Here is an 18812-nt window from a genome sequence, read left to right as displayed (position 1 = left end):
TCCATCACTTTTTGGCATGTAGGTCAGATGGCTTCACCAGAGGCTTCTTTGCGCAAGCTAAAAATAAACACAGCCGGGACCCAAATAGACATGTGGACGTCAGAAATGAAATGGTTTACTCCAGCCACTCCCCAGGGCCCAGTAGAGTCCCTTCCTCCCACACTCTGCCTGGTCCACACCCTCCTCCCTAGAGTTTGGCCTCCAGTGGGGAGCCTCTGCCCTTCCCTTGGGAAGATGCTGTAATAAGGTTCTGGGATGAGCAGAACAATAGAAAATTTCCAGGAGTGGAGAAGGCAGAATGTGGAGGCTTAAGCGTCTGGGGACAGGACCATTTTGGTGGTCATAAAGCAAGGAAAGATGGAGTGAAGGAAAGAACACAGGCTTTGGAGCCATACAAAAAATGAGTCCTTTCTTGGCCACTTTTAACTTTTAACCTTTTTAATTTGGAAGGCTACCCATTGCATTCATTTTCTCATGTGTGAAAGGCGTACAGAAACACTGGCAGTGAAGGGCATTGTGAGACTCAATCTTGGATACATTGTAAGAGTGGTAGTGGCTGGGATACAGCTCAATGATGCTGTGCCTGCCTCGCAAGCGCAAGGTACTGAGTTAGATCCCTGGTACCAAAACAGACAAACAAAAAGAGTGGATACACATCAATAATCCCCTGTGTTCAACCTCTTCCCAAGCAGGTTGAGAAAGAAGCTGCTCAGATGGTATCTTGGGGTCTAGAGTCTCCTGGCGATAGGGCGTTGTCTGCATGGAAGTGATGTATGGTTGATGTACGGTATGTGTTGGGCCCCAAGTCAGCCTTTCTCTGACAGTGTCCCTAGTTACCTTGTGCCACTTCTTGTCTCCATGGCCAGGAATAAGTTCTCTTCTTGAGAACTCAGAGTGGAATAGAGTCTGTTTATATTTCTCTTGTTTTCTTCTGCCCTTTCTCAGAACTCACTACCCCTCCCATGGTCAAGCACAGGGATTGATCTCAAAATCTCTTCCCCTTGCAGACAGCTGGTATGATCCAAGGTGTTTGTATTCTGAGCCACTGGAGATTCCTTGTCTCTGACAAAGATCCATTTGCACATTTGGGGAGGATGCTTTGATCCATGGGAGGCTCCTGCCCAGCCTTTCTCCTGAACTTAAGAAGAGCAAGAGTTCCCCATTGTTTCCTGTAATGTGGTGACCTGTTCCCTGCTACATTCAAAGCCATGGCTGCCCAAGCTTCCACCACCGGCTGCAAGGGCTCTGCAGCAGCTGCCAGGCTCAGAACTCTCAAGATGTGGAAGGAGGGTTGGGAAATCTCTCCCTGGATGTGCTCACCCTTGTCTCTGGATCATTCAGGGACTATGATTCTTGCTGCCCGGGGAAGGAGAGGAGAAGGAAGGGTTCCAGTTCTTCTGACTCAGGCATAGTGGTTGAAAAACAGCCTCACTTTTTATGGAGCTCCCTTCTTTCTCACTTTACACTCACGGTGCCTGCGAGTGAGAAGCTCTGAGGGAAACTCCTGGGGTCACTCAGCCCAGAGTTAGACTTAGGGACTAAGGAAAGTGCATAATGTTGCTTTGCTTTGGTGGGGACATCTCCAGAGCACCTATGAAGGCCAGAGAAGCATGATCTCTGTTGGGCTTGGGACCAAACAGCTGCAATCAGCAGCCCCAACTCCACTCCCAGGCTCTGTCAGAATGCTCACTTTGCAAGAACCTGTGTGTCACCACTAGTCACCTGGGAATGATCAAGCACTGATGAGCAGATGGCCTCCCAGGAGAGGTCCTGACCTCCCATTTTCTCTCAGTGGGAGACTCTTTAGCTTTCTGCTTCAAGGCTAGCAAATCCCATGCTTTAGAGGCTGGGAAACAGAGACAGAGGCTGTGAAGAAGGGAACCTATTTTTAATCCCCTTCTTGTAAAGACCGGGGCATGGCTCCACAGTATGTGGCAACCTCTTTGGGGCCCTGGAGCCAGTGAGGAGCTTCCCCAGCAGCTGTTGGTCTACAGATCTTCCTTGCTAGGAAAGAGAAGAATAGAATGGTCTGCCAATGTGTTCTCCCACAAATCCTTGTAGGGGAGATCATCCAGATACCTGAGGGCGGGTATCAAGAACTCTGATAGGAAAAAGCAGCGTTTTTTGCAGTCTATTTGGAAAGAATCCCCAGATACACCAAGATACTAACCAAGAGCCTTCCAGCCATGCTCCTCGGTCCCTGTCATATGGCTGCCCACCCATGGGGTCAGTCTATCACGGTCCTCCACCTTCAGCTTTTGTTCTCCAACAAGGTCATTTGAGACAGTCCTCTCTCCTGGCTCTGCAAAGCTCTTCATAACATTCATACAGGTATTTAATGGGTTTCTGCCTGTTGAACAATTAATGCAAAGGTCAGTGAGTAATCTCTAGCTGCCCCTTTCATCACCAGTCCCCACTGCTTGTATGATTCCTTGGTAGCATTCTTTCCAAAGGGGTGGGGGGGCTGAGGTCACAGCTCTGCTTTCTCCTGCCAGATAGACTTTAATTAGGTTGCTAAATTAGTGGAGGCAGCGGCAGCCCTTCTCTTTGCACAGACTCTCACACCGGGACTGTCTCTGAACTTGCCATTTGCGTTTTCAGTGAAAGAGGAGGTATTGGCTGAGTAGAGGTTTTCCCTGAAATAATGTTTAGCTGCCAATAGTAGTTTCTATCACAAACCAAGTGCTGTGTTGGGGTTGCTATGGCCATTATATTAGGACAAGAAGAGAGGGAGAGAAAGCGGGGGGGAGAGAGGGCGAGAGAGAGACTGCTGCTTCTCCCATTTTACAGATGAGTAAATTGAGGTTCTGAGGTTGTATAACTTTCCAAATTTAAAAGGAAATTAGAAAGGGGATAGAGTTGGGATTCAAATCCATTTCTCAGCTACATCCTGGCAACTTTGCTGTTCGAAGTGCTACCAAGAGCACACTGAAATCGCCTGGAAATTTGTTGGAAAGGTAGTCTTTTAGACACTCTGGATTAGAATGTGAATTAGCAGATTACATTAGCAAGATCCCTAGGATTCACGTCAACCATAAGTGTGGGGACTACTGTAGCCTATCACTAACAGTTCTAGCTAATTTGTACCAGAGTCATGTGCATCAACTACTATCGACATTGTTTTCCCACTGATGAAGCTGTGGATTTGTGAGGTTAGGGGCTAGCCACGGGTAGAGCTGAGATTTGGTTCTGGGTCAGACCCTGAAGCCACAAAGTGAAGTCAGTTTCCGTGCTTTCACTGCGTGCTGTCTTGGCTTTCTCTGCAATGGACTTCCAAGCACCCAAGGTCCCCTACTGTCCTTGCAGGCACCTAGGGCTGACTCTTCTGCCTCCTTTCTGCTCCTCCTGCAGATGTTCAGCACATCAAGAGGAGGGACATCGTGCTGAAGCGAGAACTGGGCGAAGGAGCCTTTGGAAAGGTCTTCTTGGCTGAGTGTTACAACCTCAGCCCAACCAAGGACAAGATGCTCGTGGCAGTGAAGGTAAATCCCGGAGCATGTGGGCACCAGGGAGAGGAAAGGTTGAGGTCTGGGATGCAGAGGTGAAGCTCACCCATTCTCCATCCAAGAAAATGGTGCTAAATCAGCTTTCTCAGATTCAGGCAGGGCACCTTACTCGCTCCAAGGTCAGTGAAATTTCTAATGGACCAAAACCAACTTCCTTTGGTGTTGGAGGTCAGGGGTTGTGGAAATCTGTGCCTGGGCAATGCAGAGTGCTGGTGAAAGCCCTGGTTTTGCTCCGGAGGCCTTGGGTCACCCTCCACAGTGCTCTGTCTGATGTTTTATCTCTGCACATTGTGAAAAATATCTGACCAGTTCACAGGGGCAGCGCTGGGTGATGGGAGGCCTGGGAGCCGCTGCCTGAGGGCACTGGGCATCAATTTAGTGCTGAATTGTCTAGGGCACCAGGCAAAGGACTTTGCTCCGGCTGATTGCCTCCTCCTCTTCTGGTCTAGCAGTGATGAGCTTCTCTTATAAACTGGTTCTAAACAGTTCTTTGACCATGGTTGACACAAACAAGAGGCCTCCTGGGATCCCCGTGCATCTCCAGAGGTCTCTACTGGAGTTGTGAACACAAGTGACGTCCCTGGATGGAGCTGGAAGGCTTCTGAGCCCATCCTGGAATCTACATGCTATTCTGGGATGTGGGCTGGCCACTGGGCCACCTGTGAGGAGTCTCTCTTGGGCCTCAAAAGGGTCTCATCCTTAGCACCATGGCATCTGAAGGAATGGAGAAGGCAGTTTCATGAAGCAAAGATAGTTATTACCCATTTATGAGGCAATACTTAGTTGTTCCTTTTCTGGAACAGAGGTCAGCGATCTATATCTGTTTTTGTAAAATATTTGTTGGAAAGCAACCATCCTTGCTGGTTAATGTATTGCTTATGCTGCTTTCCCACAACATGGGCAGGGTTGAGTAGTCACAAAGAGTTTTGTGCTTTTGGGTCATGCGGTGGATGAAGGCAGAGACTTGCAGGGCACTGGCCTAGCAGGGGAATCAGAGAGCATGAGTGCAAATCCCAGCTTCATCAATGGTTAGCTGTGTGACCTTGGGCATTTACCCTCTTTGGGCTTCAGTTTACTAATCTGTATAATAAGAATTATAATATCTCTTCCTTAGAATGCTGATGATTAAATTACATAATGGTTGTAAAATTCTTAGTGCCTGGGACATAGAAAATGCTCAAGAAAGAGCAGCTGCTATTTGTTGTTATCATCATCATTATTATTACTAATGGTGATAGGACTGAAAGTGGTTAGACCATGACACACAGCATGCTAAGCTTGAGTTGACTGTGCAACATAGGGCTCATCAAGCTTTTTCTCCAAAGGGCCAGAAATATCTAGGTTTTGAGGATCATACACTGTCTGTTGCAACTACTCAATTTTGTTCATATTGTGGGGAAGAAGCACAAACAATATTAGCTAATAAATCAGCTGCTTTCCAATAGCACTTTTTATGAAACAAGTGTAGATTGCTGAACTCTTCTTCAGAAAATAAAGAAAAGCTGGAGTATTGCCCCATAAAGGGCCAGTGCTTACCCTTGATGCAATCCTATGAATGAGCTTGTTCTTTGTGTCTCCAGTGACATGGGGTAGTCAGAGGAGCAAAGGTGTTTTTAAACAGCTTGGACTGGGGATGTGGAAATGTTTCTAATTTTGTCTGTAAACTGAGAATCAGCTGTATCCCTGCACTTTTAATGTGTAGGATGACACGAATCTACTGGGTGTTCCAGCATCCGTCTGGGGACTGGCAAGTGAACCAGTTTTGCAATTTGAGCAGGAAATTAGATGATGGCCGAAACCCCGGTAAACATTCCCCTCAGTGGTCTGGCACTGGTGGCGCTACCCAGACTGGGTAATGCAAAAAATCTGTTCTGTTTGCATCCTTTGAAAAGGATTTCCTTCTCTCCTTGGGCTTGGGAACTTTGAAGAGATGAGCACTTTGGGAATTCATACCATTTGCTACACACTGAATCCGCCCAGTGAGCAGCCCTGAAAGTTCCTACCACCTCCAGAGAAAGCAGCAGAAGTTACCTTTTCTGCGCCCTGTCCTTTTCAAAGCTTTCTTCTTTTTGCAGGTCCCTTCTTCTTGCCCAATATTTGATACTTCTGGAGAACACTTGAAAGTATAATCCAAGATTAGATTTTTCTCAAAATTATGATTTTAAATCAATTTGCAGGAATATTTCTGCCCAGCAGATGCTCTCTATGGTGGAAACCAAGGAGTAGAATCATAGGCTCTCTTTTTAAAGCACTGTGACCTTCTGGGAAGCCAAAGTGAATATCTTGTGAAAGAAATGGGGAGCAGGACAAAACAGAGCATAATTTATGTATATGTGGGTAGTGTGAGCATGACATTAAAATACAGATGCCCTTTGACTTACAATGGGGCTATGTGCTGGTAAATCTATTGTTGGAAAGATTCTTAAGTCAAAAATCCACTGAATCCACCTAACCTACTGAACATCTAGCTTAGCCACATGGTGCACTGAGAGCATTGCTGTTTGGCCTGTGATTGTGTGGCTGCCTGGGAATGGTGGCTCTCTGCTGCTACTCCTCTGGATCACTAGTGAGTTCCTGGTCGCATTTGCTAATCCAGGACAAGATCAAAATTCAGTGTAAGGCATCTTCTCAATGCTCATCCTTCCAGCCATTGTAAAGTTGAAAAATTATAAGTAGAACCATTGTAAGTCGGGCACTGCCTGTAATGAAATTTTTTGAATTGCTGATGTCAGTTTTAAATAATCATTGAACTAGCAATACCTTACATTCTCAAGCCCAGGTGAACCCCTTCCTTTCCAAGTAAGGGAATGAGACCTTCCTCGCTGCTTTTCGTATTTTCCTTCTCTGTCTTTCTTTGTTCAGTCTGGGGTGAACCTCAGCACTTTTCTATCAAGTGTTCTTCTTGTGGTATTATTTGGCCTAGAGTGTTTTCTGTCTATGGAGGTTTTTGTTTTGACTTTGATGACCGCATAGTTTATTTCCAGGATATCTAATTGGTCTATAATTTTTATCTTAATTTTATTTCTTCCTGTTCTTACTACATACTTTCTTATTTTTAAAAAGTAATTATTTCTTCATTCCCTTGGTGCGTTTACTTATTTAAAAATCTTTATGAGCTCATTTGTCTCAAATGTATTGATCTGTAGGATATTCACGTTCTGGTTATTGACAATTTTAATCACTTGGATTTAGCTTACATTTCTTCCAATAAGTTAGAATTTCAGCTTTTGGGTTTTGGAGGGTTGTTTTGTTTTTGTTTGTAGTGCTTATGATTTCCAGTTATAGATTTTTGTTGTTTGTTTGCTGGGGATTGAACCCAGTGTCTTTGTACTGAGCTACATCTTCAGCCCTTTTTTTATTTTTCATTTTGAGATAGGGTCTCATTAAGTCCCTAAGTTGCTTAGGCTAAGCTAAAACTTGTGATCTTCCTGCCTCAGACCCCCAGAGTGCTGGGATTACAGGAATACGTCACCATGTCTGGGCTAGTTGGTTACTTTAAATTGGAGCAGAAACTTAAAACATTTGTAAAACAATCTGAGGACAGAATCTCAGATTTTTACTATTTTCTCAAATTTTAATGTGTTTTTTTCTCCCGTGCTTAGCAATGTTTTAATGATCTTTAACAGGTCTTCCCAAAGCATTCATCCTAGGGTCCCTAAAAACTTCCCACTCTTGACTTACATACCACTGGTTTCTATAACGTTTCAAGTGATTACATTAACAGCTTTAACTGTCATGAATGAATCTGGGGACAATGAGAGCCAACACTTGGTAAGCCCATGTCTGGGGCAGAAGTGTCTCTCTGGTATGTAACTAGCAGGCAGTGGCCAGGGTCTCTTCCGCTGGTCCATATGTTCTGCAGAGGTAATGAATGGTGCTTGCTCACCTGTAGGTATAGTTGAGGGGGGCTTTTCTGACTAAAAGAACAGCAAGTGCAAAGGCCCTGAGAAAGATAAAAGCTTAGAGTGTGCAAAAGACAGGAACATTAGGGAGATTGAAATGTAATGGATAAGGGGGAAAGGCATGAAAAGAGATATGGAGACCAGACATTTAGCCTGTGTTAAGGAGTTTGGATTTTACCTTAAAAAAATAGGAAGTCAATGACCAATTTTAAAACCCAGGAGGACAAATGAGAAAGGGGCCCTCTCTGTGTGACAACTATCCATCTTTCTTCCTGTAGATTTGTTTTCAGATCTCACAGAGGGGAAGGGACAGTGGCTTTTGAGAAACTAAAAGAAAATTGGTTTTCATAATTGAAAGGGCTTGACTGGTTGTGTGTGTGTGAATCTCTGGGAGTTTGATCACCTGGGAACATGCACCAGTCTGTGTATTTAATGAAATGGGTTTCAGGGCAGTAATGAAATCTGAAGCTGAACAGCTCTTGGGATATCTTCCCCCAACAAGAGAAAAGAGCAGAAGGCAGCAGACTCCTTGGGCTGGACTGGAGGAAGTGCTGAGCTTTCTTGGGAGCAGCTGGACTGCTGAGCAGTGGCGCTGTTGCTGTCCAGCCTGCTTCCTGGAGCAAGTGCGGAGATCTGAGGCATCCGGAGGGAAAGACCAGAAGGGAAATGTCCTCAAGCTTTGCAGGAAAGAGGAAGACAAGGAAGGCAAATTCCAGCTCTCCTCTTCGCTTACACATACGGCTCAGGAGCTTCCCTGGCTTCAGAGACTCCTTGGGAAGACCCTGTCCCTCCGCCACCAGTTGGTGGCTCTGATGAACACCAATTCTGTCCCAGGCCACTGACTGATGACCCACTTTGCAGTTTCTCAGCAGTGAAGAAAGTTTTGGCTGCAGATGGTTGCCCTTGTGAGGGGCAAGAGAATCTTTGGCCCAATTCTTCTCATTACTCTCCTGTCACCTCTGGCCTAATCGCGCCAATCCCTGGAGATGGCAGCCACTTGCAGCTTGGAACGCCACTGGCTGCACCCCGCATTTTGACGGTGACATAAGAACTTCAGGCCTAACCCACCAGGTGGAAAACTGGGTGTGCAGGCAGAGAAGGGGTGCAGAAGACCAAGAGAGACAGAGTTGCTTTGTGCTCCATCTCTCAAAGAAGGACCTCAAGTTGGCCTTGTAGTGCAGGTTGCCAGCCTGGGGACACTGGCTGAGGCTGCTCCAGAGCTGAGAACGGAAATATCCCATGGCTGCCCCTGCTGCCCAGGCTGTGGGAGAGAATGATTTAAAGAGATGGAGAGAGGCCATTTGGCTGGCCCCAAATTTGATCTAATTTTCCCTCTCATAAATCCAGTGTTCACATAAATCTTTATATTTTCCCATCCCACCCATGCTGGGTGCTTTTTTTTTTTCCTTCCTTCTTCATGAAAATAAATAAATCACTCTCAGTCATCCTATACCCATGCCCCAGTCCACGTAGCTCAGGGGAGTGGCTAGGAACTGGGTCACTGTGAAGGGCCGTCTCTCACCACAAGTCTCTGGCTTGCATGTCTTTGTGCTGATTGTAGGTGGACACAGCAGCTATTCCTTTATTCATAGGTATCCTCCCCAAGTTGAAGTGGAGAGTATGTAGAATTCAGTTTGATAGGAATCACCAGTGGGCTGGTAAAATTTTGCTCCCACTTTAATTCTCCCCTTTGTCTACCCTACAGGCCTGGCCCCCTTGCTGGGCCCAGTTGCTCTGCTGGTAGCCCATATCGACACCTTTTCCCTACCCTCTCCCCTACACTTCCACATCTTTTCATTCCTCTCCCCATCATTCCCTGGGGGATCTGTCTAGTGACTAGTTCATCTGATAAATTAATTCAGGTGGGTATATTGGGCAGGAAATTATCCTCAGCTCCTTACCCAAGCTGTTGCATTGTTGCGTGGTCTTTGGCAAGCCTCTTCCCCATTTAAGGGCCTTAGTTTTCTTATCTATAAAATGGAAAAGTTATGCTAGAATAACATTCAACTTTATTGTCACTGGTCATACCATTTATTTAAACACTTTTTGGTGAAACCTTCCAAATTTTAACAAAGGAAGACGTTGCTGGTTGACACTTGGGTGGGGCTTGATCTCTGACCAAGAGAGCATAGCCCCTTGGATGGCCCTAGCAGAAGGACCTTGGCACACTGTGAAGCTCACCAGGGGACCACCCGTTTAGTTCCTCTGACTTTCTGTAAGTTAAGGTATGTAAATGTGGGCTGATTCCCAAAGAGGCCTGGCCTCAGTTTCTCCAACTCCACAAAGGAACAGAGAAGAAGGAGTAGGTAACATCTAGAGCCCTTCCTGTGCTAAAAGTCCACCCTCTGTAGTGTTTGCCAGTGACTAAGGTCTCATGCACCTAGATTCACAGTATCGCAGGGCTGGAATCCAGAGGAGCCTGCAGATTTCGATCATGGAGCTGCAGTAGGATGAGAAACCTCTTGGGCTAGGGAGGCTTTCCAGCACTTGCATGGTCTACAGGGAGGTCAGTCAGCCTCAATAACCAGAAAAGGCCACATGCCTACCAGAGAAAAGGCAGACCAATCTCCATATTGTCTAGATTTTTCCCTACCTGACAGTGGTTAATTTTTTGGTGTAATTTTACACTCATTTGCTTATTGTCTGGTTTTGTGCCTGCTGAGGTCTCTAAGCTGTGTGAGAGGCTCCTTCCCGGGCAGAGAGCCCCAGTCTCTGCACAGATCATAGTCCATTCTTGCCAGCACTGCTCATCCCTACGGTGGTGCCCTGTCCACAGTCCTACGGATGCACTCAGAGTCTTCAGTTTCGGTCCCATGTCCCTCTCTGGTTGTTCAAAATCCACATTGGGAGCTTACACTTTTCCTGGGTGTGTTATTCTTCCTGGACCAGGAAGTAGCTTGGTCTGCACTTCTCCCTCACATGGGGTCTCCCACTCCTAAAGGGCTGAGTTGTAACCTCTTGGTGGCCACAAGATGCCCACTGCCTCATCCTGCACTGGAACTTTGTGGTCCTCTACCTATTCCTGGTGCATCTATCTGTTAACTGCCATTATCACAGCTACCGGTACCCCACTTACCCCAGTGCTTCGTACACTTAAACCTTCGGTAGGAGAACACCACGCCTTCTAGAAGCCAAGTTCCTCACTCTCCTCTGCAAGTATTGACTTCTTCACCATTGAAAGTCAAGGGCTTGAGAGGACAAGGAGGCTTTGCTACATTGCCTACCTGATTTCTGGTAGGCTATGGGTGTGTGCTAATTTACAAAGGTAAAGCCATTGGAGCATTGGTGTTTACACCAGTGTAGACTGGAGTTTACTGGTGTTTAGCAGTGGGACCATTTCTTTAAAGGAAACCTTAGAGCAGAGGCTCTATCAGGCCTTCCATTCCTGCCTTTGTCTCCTCTCACTCACACTCACTCCAGAGGAAACCTGGGGCTCTGAGATGCACAGAGTTTGAGTTAGGATTCTGGAGCAATGGGATGGGCACAGTTTGAAATTATTGGCCAGTGTGTGTGTGATGTGGGTGTCGGAAAGTGAATTTTTTCTACTAGAATCAAAATGGTGAAGGAGGAAGGGGCGAGGCTTGCAATATGCTTTAGCTTCACTGTCTCTAAGTTTGTTCCAAATCTTATTTATTGGGAACTCAGCAGCATATGGGTGGCTGGTTTCACCAGGAGAGAAGACAGCTTTCTGCCCTCTGGTTGCTAAAAGTTGATGTCATGTTTTTCTTAGGCCCTGAAGGACCCCACCCTGGCTGCCCGGAAGGATTTCCAGAGGGAGGCCGAGCTGCTTACCAACTTGCAACATGAGCACATTGTCAAGTTCTATGGTGTGTGTGGTGATGGAGACCCCCTCATCATGGTCTTTGAGTACATGAAGCATGGAGACCTGAACAAGTTCCTCAGGTGAGCCAGGGATGCTTTCCTTCTCCTCCATCCTCAACCCCAGGTCCACCTAGCCCCTGGGTTTTCTCTGAAGTCATACATTTCCCTGTGTACTCTCAAGTTTGAGAATGAGATACACAAAGCACCCTTTCTTATCTATCATCACTGTAGCAACTGGATGCAGGCCTTTGTCCTTAGAATAAGAAACCTATACCCTTCTTCCTGGTTCTGAGGTGGGCTGAGAAGAGTTTGGTCTGGAATGAGTTCTGGGAGACTCTTGAGAGCTCTCCAGCCTGTGCCTTCCAACTCCAAAATTCCAGGGCCATTCTTCTCCAGCGTTGCAGATAGCGTCCCCTTCGTCCCTTAAATGTCTCACTTGCAAAGTGAGGCTAGTAGCTTGCAGCCTTCCTGGTAATCTTCTTGCCAAAGACTTTTTGGTGATGAACAGTAAGGTACAAGCTTACAAACTTATCAGAAGGGAGAGATAGTTGAAAAAAAAGGAGCAGGACTTCCATGGGTAAATTCTACAACTGTGTTATCCAGTATAACACAGTATATATATCCAGTAGCCACATATGGTTATTTGAACATAGATTTACATTAATTAAAATTTAATAAAATTGGAAGTTTGTTTCCTTGGCCTCACTAGCCATATTTCAAGGACTGGGTAGCCATATGTGGCTAGTGACTCCCATACTAAGCAAAGAGTTGTCTAGATATTTCCATTATTAAAATGTTCTATATGGATAACTGTGTTCTAGAGAGCATCGGTTTGTTGTCTCCAACCCTGGAGAAAGATTATCTGAACTTTCAGAGGCTCAGGATAGAACTTTTAAAAGACTGGAACCCCAGTCAGAAGTTCTGGATGGAGTTTCAGGAGTGGATCTACTTTCTTCAGAGAAGACAGCTTCTCATCCTTAGGGCAGAATTAGGACTTCCTTGTGGAAGCCTTCCACAGCTGCTACAGCTGCTCCCCAAGAGTGTCCAGATGCAGGGTGGTTGTGCTTGAGGCACTATGAAATCCAGGGTTTCAAGAAGCAGGTTGAGGTGCAAAGAGGAGGGGGAAGTGGGAGGGGTAGGGGAAAAAACAGAAGAGAATGGAATTAATATGAGAAAAAGAAAAAAATGGAAACAAAGTCTTTGTAGATAGGGAGGGGTGGAGGTGTTGAAGGGAAGGCAGGGGAAGGGGGAAAAAATAAGAACCAAGAGAGATTATGTAAAGGTGCAAATTTCCAATGATGGATGTCATTATATTGTATACCTAAAATGTACCAATAAAATTAATTAAATCATCATCATCATCAACAACAACAACAAAAACAACAAAGAAGCAGGTTGAACACTCAAGCCTTGACTCTTTGGGTATGATCCCTGCTGCAAGACTAATTGAATCCTATTGAATTCAATGACTGAGAATGAGATTTCCAGTATGAGTTATGGAAGGCTCTAGACTAGTTGCTAAAAGCCAATGACCATCCCTTTCAAGTGGACCATTTGTGGTTTTGAGGAGAGAATGGAAAGAACTGATACCAAGTCATGGACTAGAGTAGTCTTTGGAACTCTGCTTATGAGCTGGATTTTGAAAAATTTGGTCCTGGAGGAATTGAAAGTACCTGTAAGATGTTCTATACCTCATGGAACTTGCATTTACAAGGAAATTGATTCCTTTCCTGGAGAGCTCAGACCTTAACAAAAAACAGATTGGGGTTCATATCCCAGTGGATTTGTTACATCTTAGTTACAACTAGGCCACATTATAAAACCTTCATTTTCTTTCTTAAGAAAAACAGCTATTAGTAACTGCTTCACAGAGTTGTTGCCATGTTTAGTGACTATACATGTATAATGCATGTAGGAAGGTATTCAGACAATGGTAGCTACCACAAAAGGTATTAATAATACAATTATTGCTATTTTATGAGAACTATGAACCATAGTAGCTTCTAATTCAGGAAATATTTTCTCAATACTCGGATCTCCCTGTCCCTATAATTCCATTCCTGAGGTCAGAGGGACATGTCCCAACTTCCACCACACCCTCTCCATAGAGCCAGCATTCTAGAGTACTATCAGCAGGGGCGAAGAGAGCTCCTGGTATTTCCCTATACCATGGGCACACCCAATAAAAGGAAGAGAAAGGAAAAGGAATATAAAGGAGAGAAAGAATGAGAAGTGAGAGTAAATGCAAGAGGTAGGAGAAGTAGAAAAGAAGAAAAAAGAAACAGTGGAGCAAAAAACAAAACAAAACAAAAAACAAACAAGAAAGGAACACAGAAGTTGAAGAGCCATATCTGCACCAGATAATGTATCTCCTGATTCTCTGGCAGATAGCGCAAGAAAGGCTTGCGCATGAGCACAGTTCTGCAAGGACTTCCTGACACTCTTACGACCTCTGTACCTCTCTTTGGAGTCCTTTCCTAAAGACAGCATGGACAAGTCTATCCAAATCAAGGCCCAGTGGTCTTCCTGGAACACTTTTCTTTTTTTGCTGTATAATCTGCTGGCCAGATTTCTAGTAGATGCTGTTGATCTGTCTTCCTAGGCTCTGCCAATCAAGGCAGAGTTTCTCCAGAACACCCTAGTGCAGGAAATTCTCAACAACAGGTCACACTAGCCCTTCTGGGACCTAGCTTCCTGGCTGCTTTTCTAAACACAGCCTCTGGGACCCCAGGCCAGCCCTGCCTGCCCCTAGCTCTCCAAGCTGGTAGTGTGTGGGGGCAGGCTGAACAAACTCTCCTGGTAGACAGGAGGGGTCTTGTCTGCTGATCCCCTCCCTTGCTAGTGGATGCAGCAGCTCTCCTTCCAATAGGGCAGTAGGCAGAGCCCACTGGAGATAATAAAATGAGTGTGCTCATATTTAATGGTGCCTTTCAGTGGAAATTGGAGAAGCAGTAAAACAGGCTGTGTGTACCAGGGCTCCTCAGCCCACTACTTCATAAATAAGGCCCCTGGGCGTGGTTATGGCTCATTGGGCTTTCTGGAGAAAAGAGTGAACACTAAAAGTGACTGATATGACAGGGCAGGGTGTTAGGATAACAAATCTGGCCCTTGATTTTGGATAGAAGGGGCTCCTCCATCCTTTCCTGCTACTGCTGTAAGTTACCCAGTCCTAAGAAATGTGATGGGATGGTTGGAAGTATGGACACAGGGTGTCCTACTGCTTACTTTGTGGATATGGACCACCCCTTCACAGCATCAGCACTGAGATGGGGTGGAAAAAGCAAATGATGAGCTCTGCCTACCCAATCAGAACTTAGGGAGTGGGGCCTGGGAATAAGCTTTAAACCCTCCTTGAGGCTTCTTTTGGAAGTTCACCTTTACACTGCAGGTGTGACTTTAAATTCTGTCTCCTGATTACCCCCGTAGCCATTTTGGGTCCTTGAGGATTTTTGGGTAAGTGGTTTTGTCATTTTGTACTTCAGCTTCTTTATTTCAAAATTGAGGTGGAAAGATTAAATAGGTATATTTAAAAACACCAAAACAGTGCTTGGCATACAGTAAGGGCTATGGGGGACTTAGTTTTTGTTTTATTAACTGTTCTATAATAAATATCTAGAACTTGGGAAACCTCTAGGTAGCAGTAAAATATTAAAGAAGAATAAGTTTATTCCCTGTTCCTTTTGAGTGTGTTTCCTGTCATCTTAGTTGGGATTCTGGTTGTAGAGTTCCACCTTTCCCCACACTCCCACAATGTAATTTTTGGTAAAGAGAAATAGGCCATACATAACATGGAAAGAGGAATTTCATTCATTTCTACGGGGCATCCAAGAGCACTGGGAACCAGAAAGCCTTTCTCCTTGATCTCCTGAATTCTCTCTGCTCCTTTTCTCTGCCCCATCTCCTCGCAGGGCCCATGGGCCAGATGCCATGATCCTTGTGGATGGGCAGCCACGCCAGGCCAAGGGCGAGCTAGGGCTCTCCCAAATGCTCCACATTGCCAGTCAGATCGCCTCGGGCATGGTATACCTGGCCTCCCAGCACTTTGTGCACCGGGACCTGGCCACCAGGAACTGCCTGGTCGGAGCCAACCTGCTGGTGAAGATTGGAGACTTTGGCATGTCCAGAGATGTCTACAGCACCGATTACTACCGGGTAAGATGACTTTCCCAGCTGCAGGACTCAGTGGCAGAGGTAGCAGCTTGCTTACATGTATTTGTCCTTGTCCATTATCCCTGTCACTATGGTGCATACATATATTCATGCTTGCCCAGACTCGTCAGTTATCCCTTGGCTGCACCTGCATCTCGACACACTTGTTTATTATTGTCTCAACAAGCCACCCCTCCTTTCCTTTGGACATTTGACTGGACTGCATCTGTACATTGCAATAACATATGCATTGTGTTCTTACATTGGTGTTCATTTTTCATGCAAACAGATTTGTGTATCTATATGTATATGCCCCAACACACACCCACACAAGTCCAACATGGTGCTGTATTTTGACATCTTCCTACCTAGTTCCTGATCCAACCTCATCCAGAACACATTTTATTCTCTGGAATTATTTTGTGACAATGTGAGGATAATCTTGTTTGTAAAGGTAGATATTAATGAAAAGTAGAGCCCAAAGTAAACTAGCAAAAATGGCGAATGCATTACCGAACAGAAAATCTTAAAGTCTTTGGAAAGATGAGTAAATAAAGCATTTTATAAGTTTCTAGCTTTGGAGACAGTATAGGTTAGATCTTAGAAAAAAATTTCTGATTGTGAGGGGAACTATCATATTCAGTTTTCCTTCAGATGGTTGTCTGCTTCATATTAATAGGATCTTATTTTGCTCCCAGGATCAGTTTTCCCTTAGTCTCTGGAAACTTCCCATGGATCACTAAGTGGCTTTGACTGTTGTTCTTGCCAGGGAAAGAGTGAGTGGTCACAAATGCCACTTTTCCCAGAAAGGGAAAATGTGGGTGCAACTTGAGACCCAGAGATGAGATAATGTCTGCAAACTGATGTGGAGGCAGATGCTTCTAAAACAGGGGTCCCCAAGCCCCAGGCCATGGACCAGTACTGGACTGTGGCCTGTCAGGAAGGGGGCAACATAGCAGGAAGAGAGTAGCAGTTGAGCAAGCAAAGCTTCATCTGTATTTGCAGCTGTTCCCCTTTGCTTACACCACTGCCTGAGCTCCGCCTCCTGTCAGATCAGCAGGGCATTAGATTCTCATAGGAGCATGAACCCTACTGTGAACTGTACATGTGAGGGATATCGGCTATGTGCTCCTTCAAATCAGTCTGAAATGATGTCTTCTCAACTCCACCTCCACCTCACCCTTGGGTCTATAGAAAAACTGTCTCCCATGAAACCTGTCTCTAGTGCCCAAAAGGTTCCATTTACAAGATGGAAGATTTACTTTGGGGATATCAACTGGGGAAGGAGTATTTTAAAGGTAGAGGGGTAGTGTAGTCTATTTGGGCTACCATAACAAAATTCCCTAAGCTGGGATGCTTACAACAAAAATTTTAAATTTTATTTCTCACTGTTCTGGAGCCTAAAAGTCCAAGATCAAGACTCTGACAGCTTCTGTGTCTAGTGAGGGCCTGCTTCCTAGTTCTTATGCGGTGTTCTTCTCACTGTGTCCTCACAGAAGAAAGCACAAAGGGTCTCTCTGATGCTTCTTTTAAAAGGACACTAATGCTGTTCATGAAAACTCCACCTTCATGATCAAGTCACCCTCCATGCCCTACCCTCTACCCTCAGTATGGCAGTCAGGTTTAACGTTTGAATTTGGGGGGAAACACAGATATTCAGTCTGTAGTAAGGGAAATGGCAGCCAATTGTCCGATTTTATTCATAGGGAATTAATGATTATATGTGATCCAAAGAGTCCAGATGTATTTGTCTTATTCAGCTGAGCTTGGGGGACAGGAGGCTAGGAACTGGGGATTGGCATAGGTAGGCAGAGCAGGTTATCTGCACGATCCTGATGGCTCTGCCTAAACAAGTTCATTCAGGCATTAAAACTGATCATTCAAGGAATTTCATTTTATCAGTGGGCCAGGGAAAAAGAGAATGTTTGAGAAATGCCTTTTACAGCTACAGAGTGGTTTGTTTATGGTACAGTGAAAAGATGGCAAATGATACACTGTCATGAGTATACATGAGGCAAAGCAGAGCAAAGGTGAAGAGAGTGGGATGTCCACAGCAGAGTGGGCAGCTTCTCTAGCCAAGAACAGGGAGCACAGTGTGGCAGGAGCCACAGACTGATGTCCAGTGCAGACCTTCCAGGAATTAATCAAAGTGGAGTCTTTCTTTAGCATCTAGAGCATATTTCCAGTTATTTCCAAGAGAGGCATTGGTGTGGTTACTAAGGGGGTCCATGGGTCATAGATTTCCTAGAGGCGAGCTGGAGCCAGCACCATTTGATTGCCTCTCCACTCTGTGTAATGGGGTTTGCTGGTTTGCCTGACTGAGCTCATATTTAGGGTGGCATTGATGAAAGTAAAGATCGGCTCACTGTTTTTTGGTTTTGCTTTCTTTTTGTCTGTGCTAGGGAGATATTTAATTATGCCAAAGTGATCTCTACCAGCTTCACCAGGGCCTTGGGAAACCATGTCTGACCTGAATGTGCAAACTGAGCCTTGAAACTGATTTCTTGACTTGCATTTAATGGTCCTTAGTCCTGGTTTAAAGAGAAAAGCCAAGTGAAGGGAAAGAGAAGTCCAAATGATACATTTTTACCCTGCCTTTAGTAGCTGTAAGCCGCTGCTCTTTATTTCTGGGAGAGAATCAAGGAGTAAACCCATCTAAATTGTGTAGCTACCAGAGCTGACTGAAGGAAGGTAAAGAAAATGGAGGATTTCTACACTCCAGGTACCTTCAATTCTTTCATCGTGAGTTATAAGCCAGGTTGTTAGGTGAGGCCAACTGGCTTCAAAATGTATGCCTCGGACTCCAAGGATGAGGAAAGAAAGGATAACAATTGCAGTAAAATCTCAGCATTTTGAGTATTCTGCTGCTGATGTATAACATATTCTCCTTCACATATAAATATAAACTGAAAAGAGCAGCTTATATCATATCTCTATGTTCAATTCCTCATAATGTCCTAATGTGGATGCAACTCCCCCTTTCCCACTCTTCTGTAAATTTCTTGTGCTCACAATTATGTACCCTGAAGTATTCTTGTCCATATTGGAAGACATTGGGAAGACAAGGGAATTCTTGGATGTGGGCATAATTTCACCTGCATTCACTTCCTGATGCTTGATCATTATTAGCTGACCTGTGACCTCTATGCCATTTCCCTAACCTCTATTCAATATTATTATTTTAAAAATGAGGACAAAAATATTTACTCAACAGAGTTTTATTGATGTTAAGCAAATTAATTTGCATAAAAAGTTGGTAATAACTACTTACAGGATAAGCTATGGGTTTTATTATCTTCCTCTCTGCTTTTTACCAACCCAAGACAAACAGCACTAAGGGATTCATCTTATTTCCAGACCCAATTCCTGGGTCAGAAAAAGGGACCTCCTGATCACTGTGAAAATACACTAGAACACACAGCTGGCCCAAAGG

General features: G+C 44.9%; 1 protein-coding gene across 8 annotated transcripts in view; it reads left to right on the top strand.

Moving 5' to 3' along the window:
• Positions 1-18812, top strand: part of Ntrk3 (neurotrophic receptor tyrosine kinase 3) — a 381061-nt gene that overhangs the window by 295645 nt on the left and 66604 nt on the right. For all 8 annotated transcript variants that reach the window (XR_015441744.1, XR_015441746.1, XR_015441745.1 and 5 more), the window contains 3 exons: positions 3352-3482; positions 11139-11311; positions 15139-15382. Coding sequence is in view for 5 of the 8 variants with exons in the window: in XM_087188362.1 (XP_087044488.1) it covers positions 3352-3482; positions 11139-11311; positions 15139-15382 (548 nt within the window). In the remaining 3 variants the exon portion in view is untranslated. The remainder of the gene's footprint in view (positions 1-3351; positions 3483-11138; positions 11312-15138; positions 15383-18812) is intronic.

The sequence above is a fragment of the Heterocephalus glaber genome, unplaced genomic scaffold (genome assembly GCF_053883595.1).
Source record: "Heterocephalus glaber isolate CG9 unplaced genomic scaffold, H.glaber_assembly_v1.0 deba00001531, whole genome shotgun sequence".
In the NCBI taxonomy this organism is placed as follows: domain Eukaryota; kingdom Metazoa; phylum Chordata; class Mammalia; order Rodentia; family Bathyergidae; genus Heterocephalus; species Heterocephalus glaber.
This window is presented reverse-complemented; position numbering and strand designations above follow the sequence as displayed.